The 5,992-nt window shown below is 35.7% G+C and overlaps 1 protein-coding gene and 1 long non-coding RNA gene across 2 annotated transcripts; both read left to right on the forward strand.

Annotated features, from left to right (window-relative positions):
- The first annotated feature begins 834 nt into the window (after positions 1-834).
- Positions 835-2,461, forward strand: LOC130977152 (uncharacterized). Its single transcript, XR_009084863.1, has 3 exons — positions 835-1,006; positions 1,114-1,511; positions 1,832-2,461. It is a non-coding gene; the product is annotated as an uncharacterized LOC130977152 (long non-coding RNA).
- A 2,310-nt stretch (positions 2,462-4,771) lies between these two features.
- LOC130975448 (G2/mitotic-specific cyclin-1-like) lies at positions 4,772-5,640 on the forward strand. Its single transcript, XM_057900245.1, has 5 exons — positions 4,772-4,834; positions 5,050-5,102; positions 5,163-5,181; positions 5,293-5,391; positions 5,527-5,640. The coding sequence occupies exons 1-5, from the start codon at positions 4,772-4,774 to the stop codon at positions 5,638-5,640; spliced, it is 348 nt and encodes a 115-aa protein (XP_057756228.1).
- The last annotated feature ends 352 nt before the right edge of the window (positions 5,641-5,992 follow it).

Here is a 5,992-nt window from a genome sequence, read left to right on the forward strand (position 1 = left end):
TTTTGTTCAGTGTCTTATCTTATCTTGTTCTCAAAACAAACGCAACCTAAATTCTCTAAACCTTATCAAAAACAATAATTAAATAACGTTATGTAGTGTACATGATAAATTTTAGATGAATGTTTAAGTTCGTAAAATTCAGTAATTGTGATAGGCGGTGTATAGTAAAAAAAGATTCAATTAATATAGTGTGAAACTCATGTTATGAAAATGTGGTTAATTAGAGTATGAAAATTTTACTTTTTGTTTTGTATATTGGGTTAATGATAGTATTTTTTTTTTTTTTGGATTATGGATTGGAGTGTGAATCTCAAATATTGCACCATTCAATTTGGGATACAAAAATCAAACTCTCTGATTTTTACTTTAAAACATTTAAAAATTTGAAGTACATAAATCAAATCCAATGATTTCTATATCTTCCACAATTTTAAAATACCCTTAAAATTATAATGACAAAGAAAATCACCCATCTCACCTCCACAAAAAAAATCCTAAGAAATCAAGTCAATTTTTCTAATATGTTGAAAATGATTAGTCTAATGTTGAAAGGCTGATAAAACAAATTATAATGTTGAAAAATTAGAATCAACGTGCCTAAATAAATTTGAAAATCAGTGGCACTTGTGTAAATTAATTCAAAGTGAGTTGTGTAACCTTTTAGCTAGATCAAGGAAAATAATTTGTTGGCTCTAGGATGGCCTTAATGGATGTGAAGATCAATTTAAATTTAAACAATGTGAAATTTCTTTTCAATAGATATCTTTTAATGATGTCAAGTCAATCATTTTGCCGTTGTTAAGCGTGTAGCGAATAATAACATGGTAAGGGTGTCTCATGGGTGAGAGGAAGAAGCATGGTAAGGGTGGCAGAAAGAATATTCCACCAAACATAACATCTTCCGAGAACTCCGTTGTGGAGGAATGCAAGGAGAAGATAGCAGCTAACAACGATGAGGTTTCACCCACGGATGATGTCATCATGAGTGTTTTCTACCAAATGCGAGGTAAGTGTTTTAAACCAACAAAAGTTGAAAGCTTAACAGAGAATGTAACATTCGTTGAATCTAAGTGAATCATTCTTGATATAATAGATCATTCTTTGTTTTGACAGAGCAACCACATCTATAGTGGATGCACAGGTGGAGGAGATAAAAAGGCTTAAAAAGGCAATTTTAGATCACAGAACTTTGTTGGAGATCTTGTAGTCAGAATATGCACAACGATGCAAGAGGAATGTCATATACTCAGAAGAGGGGGTTACAGGGAAGCAAATCTATTGGGTAAGTCAAACCAAGAGAAGAGTGAACACGTCACAGCAAAGAAGACAAGGTAAAAAAGATAACAATCGCTGATGATGTGGACGGTGACATTGTGACCAACGACATTGATGAAATTATTAGGAAGATCTATGTTGAATTTGGTGAAGTAAAAAAAATAGCAACGACGCTACAAGAGTCTGGTGCGAAGTCCCCTTCAAAGATGTCGGAAATCAAGAAGCAACGACTAAAGGTATATTAGCCCTAACCGTTATGAGTTATATTTGATGGATCAGATAATGCTTTCGGTGGGTATTGTTTATTGTGGTTATAATGATTATTTTGTTTTTCCAGAGAAAGTTGCAATACAATTATGAAGAAGACTCTATTAAGGGTTTGGGTGCTTTCGATAGTTAACACCTGATGAGCAGTTAATTTATACGCTTTTTGGCATTGTTTTTACATAGTTTTTAGCATGTTTTAATGACATTTTAAAATATTTTTATTAGCTTTTATGCAAAAATCATATTTCTGGATTTTACTATGAGCTTGTGTGTTTTTCTATAATTTCAGGTATTTTCTGGCTGAAATTGAGGGACCTGATCAAAAGTCTGATTCAGAGGCTGAAAAAGGGCTGCAGGTGCTGTTAGATTCTGACCCTCCTGCACTCGAAGTGAATTTTCGAGAACTACAGAAGCCCAATTGGTGCTCTCTCAATTGCGTTGGAAAGTAGACATCTTGAGCTTTCCAGCAATGTATAATAGTCCATACTTTGCCCGAGATTTGATGGCCCAAACTGGCGTCCAAATGCCCACCAGAGACCATTTTCTAGCGTAAAACGCCGGAACTAGCACCAGAACTGGAGTTAAACGGCCAAACTGGCATCCACGCTGACGTTTAACTCCAAGAGTGGCCTATGCATGTGAAAGCTTCAAAGCTCAGCCCAAACACACACCAAGTGGGCCCCGGAAGTGGATTTATGCACTATCTGTACTTAGTTGCTTATTTTCTGTAAACCCTAGTAACTAGTTTAGTATAATAGCACCATTTACTATTGTATTGGAGCTTATGCCATTTTTCACTTTGAGGGAGGCTGGCCATTTGGCCATGCCTAGACCTTTCTCTCTTATGTATTTTCCAACGGTGGAGTTTCTACACCTCATAGATTAAAGTGCGGAGCTCTGCTGTTCTTCATGAATTAATGTAAGTACTATTGTTTTTCTTTCAATTCACACCTACTTTTTCTCCAAGATATACTCTCGTACTTAATTCAGTTAAGTCAGAATGAAGGGGTGACCCATGACAATCACCCACTATCGTTACTCGCTTAGCCAAGAGCCGCGTGCCTAACAACCACAAGCGGTCTACATGATGTTCAACGTAGTCATTGGACAACAGCCGGAGTATAATCTCTTGGGTCTCTGATCCACGGATTTGACTTGCCTCTCCTGACAACAGAGCATTCGAGTCCGTGAGGTTAGAACCTTTGTGGTATAGGCTAGAACCAATTGGCAGCATTCTTGAGATCTGGAAAGTCTAAACTTTGTCTGTGATATTCTGAGTAGGATCGGGGAAGGGATGACTGTGACGAGCTGCAAACTCGCGAATGTTGGGCGCAGTGACAGTGTGCAAAAGGATAGAGAGATCCTATTCCGACACAAGTGAGAACCGACAAATGATTAGCCGTGCAGAAACGTACCTGGACCATTTTCACTGAGAAGATGGATGGTAGCCGTTGACAACGGTGATCCACCAACATACAGCTTGCCATGGAAGGGAGCATGCATGATTGGATGAAGAAAATAGGAAAACAGAGGTTCAGAAGCAACAAAGCATCTCCAAACGCTTATCTGAAATTCCCATCAATGGATTACATAAGTACCTTTATTTTAATTTACGTCTTATTTATCTTTTAATTATCAAAACCTCATAACCATTTGAATCTGCCTGATTAAGATTTACAGGATGACCATAGCTTGCTTCAAGCCGGCAATCTCCGTGGGATCGACCCTTACTCGCGTAAGGTTTTATTACTTGGACGACCCAATGCACTTGTTGGTTAGTTGTGCGGAGTTGCAAAAGTGTGATTGCAATTTCGTGTACCAAGTTTTTGGCGCCATTGCTGGGGATTGTTCGAGTTTGGATAACTGACGGTTCATCTTGTTGCTTGGATTGTGTAATTTTATTTTATGTTTAAGCTTTTTATTTTTATTTTCGAAAAATACAAAAGAATTTAATAAAATCATAAAAACAAAAAAAAATTTGTATTTCTTGTTTGAGTCTTGTGTCAAATTTTAAGTTTGGTGTCAATTCTATTTTTTTAATTTTCTTAAAATTTTCGAAAATTCATGCATTATGTTCTTCATGATCTTTAAGTTGTTCTTGATGATTTTCTTTGTTTGATCTTTACATTTTCTTATTTGGTGTCTTTTCTTATTTTTCTTGTGCATTTTCAAATTCATGGTGTCTAAACATTAAAATTTTTAAGTTTGGTGTCTTGCATGTCTTTCTTTTCTTAAAAAATTTTCAAAAATATGTTCTTGATGTTCATCATGATCTTCAAAGTGTTCTTGGTGTTCATCTTGACATTCAAAGTGCTCTTGCATGCATTCTTTGTTTTGATCTTAAAATTTTATGTTTTGTTTCATTTTGTTGTTTTTCTCTCTCCTCATTGAAAATTCAAAAGTAAAAAAAGGTTTAATTACTTTGCAGGTCCCTATAGTTTCACCGAATTTTCAATTAGGTCCCTATACTTTTTTTCTTTTCAATTGGGTCCCTATACGTGAAATTTTTTTCAATTAAGTCCCTGTCGTGTGTATAACGTTAAAGTTAACAGAATATTCTTAGTAAAAAACGAATATTCTTTAAATTTGATTGGAGTGACTAGCTGAAAAACTATGCATTATTCCAAAATACCCAAATCACCCCTTGCAGTTTATCACAAGTTAAAAAAGAAACCCTACGTTCTCTATGGAGAACGCGATAAGTCGTCCTCTGCTTCCCCTCTTTTAGGCCGTCGTCAACATCCATCGCTGGGGGCTTCTACAAGGAACGCTTGGTGGTTTGCCGTTCGTCACCACCTTCCCTGTGAACCGATCTGCTCTACTCTGTTTCACTCGGAGGTGGTCAGCGCATTCCCCATCGCCGTCCATCGCAGTGAAGCCCATCACCGTCGCTGCGCCGTATCGATCAGAGTCTCGTAGCGCCTAGCCTCCCGCCCCCGCATTGTGCGTCTGCTCCATCTCCCGGAACTCAAGCGTTCTCTCTGAAAACAGGTCAAGAAAAAAAGCTTCTTTTGTTAGTTTTAAAATTTGATGTGTATGCTAATTTTATTTTTATTTTTTATAAAAATGACATTGGTTGAATATCTATGCATGGATTTTGTTAAAGGGGGAATTGAAATATAAATTAATTTTGCTAATGATAAATTGTGTTTATTCTTGAATGTTGATTGTTGTGGCTGTGATGATGTTTTTTAAATGGATTATGTTTCTGTTTTTAATACCTGTAGTGATGGGGGACTCAGATTTCACCATAGACATACATCATGGTGGCAAGTTTATGACAAATCTTGAAGTAACACTAACCATTGAAGACGTGAAGCTTCTTATCATGATAAATCTTTTTTTTTACTTCATGCCTTAATATTTGATTTCATATCATGTTATGTGATGCTTTGCGCCCCCAATTTGAGCTAGGATTAGTGGATTACTCATTGATCCCTTTATTGGGTCTGCTATGCAAGCTTCAATTAGTTTTTCTTAACCATGTTTGCTGGTTTTGTGGAGTAGGAAAGAGGCAAAACCTTTGTAGCAATGAGCAATGTAATTGCTCTTTACTTGTGGTGTTTGTTATATTTTCTTATCTTTTGTGTAGTCAATTAATTGAGCCAAAGGAATTAAAGGAATGAAGTTCTGGATATGGTAATATATGTTTTCCTTGTTTAGTACTACTATCTTAACATATATTCATGCATTTATAGAGAAAATAAACTGATATTTATTTGTTTATTTTTGTCTGATAAACCCTTTCAGGAGAAGTTGATGCTGAACACATTGTACTTTAACATGTCTGTTCCAACAGCATATGTTTTCATTAGAAGGTTCCTAAAGGCAGCACAAGCAGACAGAAAGGTAGCAACATGCTTGATAAAATTCATAGTTAAAAACTCTCATTTCTCTTATTATAATGATGATCATTGATATGGTTAAAATTACGAACTTGTTAATTGATACTAACTTACGAGTTTAATGGTTAGTTTCCACCAGAAGGCTGGGTCAGGGAAACTTACAGGGGTGCATCGGAAGTACTGTTCTTCAAAGCACAACTATACTGCAAAATGTGAAGCAGCAAGTTTTCTTCTTGATAACTCATTGTTGTAGCAGCCACATGTATAGCTAGCTATTAACAAAACAGCCACAACTACAAACTTGACTTTTACTTGGGTTGCATATTTGGGAATCATAGATTTTATTTCTAGGATCATCCCCCTCTGATGATGCTTTTTCTTACTTCTAAATTTACTTTCATTTAGTCCCTTTACTTTTACATTATGTTCCTATGGTGGGAACATAACTTTGTCCAAATCTGTATTTCTTCTTGTTCCATTCAACAAAATAATGGAAATGATTGGTATAGAAACAATTTCATTCATTATGAGAAGTATTTCATTATTGCTCTTTGCCCAACATGTATAATGTAGTGTTTTTTATAACAAAATGTGTGTATGGTTTA

This window comes from Arachis stenosperma, chromosome 4 (genome assembly GCF_014773155.1).
Source record: "Arachis stenosperma cultivar V10309 chromosome 4, arast.V10309.gnm1.PFL2, whole genome shotgun sequence".
NCBI classification, from domain to species: domain Eukaryota; kingdom Viridiplantae; phylum Streptophyta; class Magnoliopsida; order Fabales; family Fabaceae; genus Arachis; species Arachis stenosperma.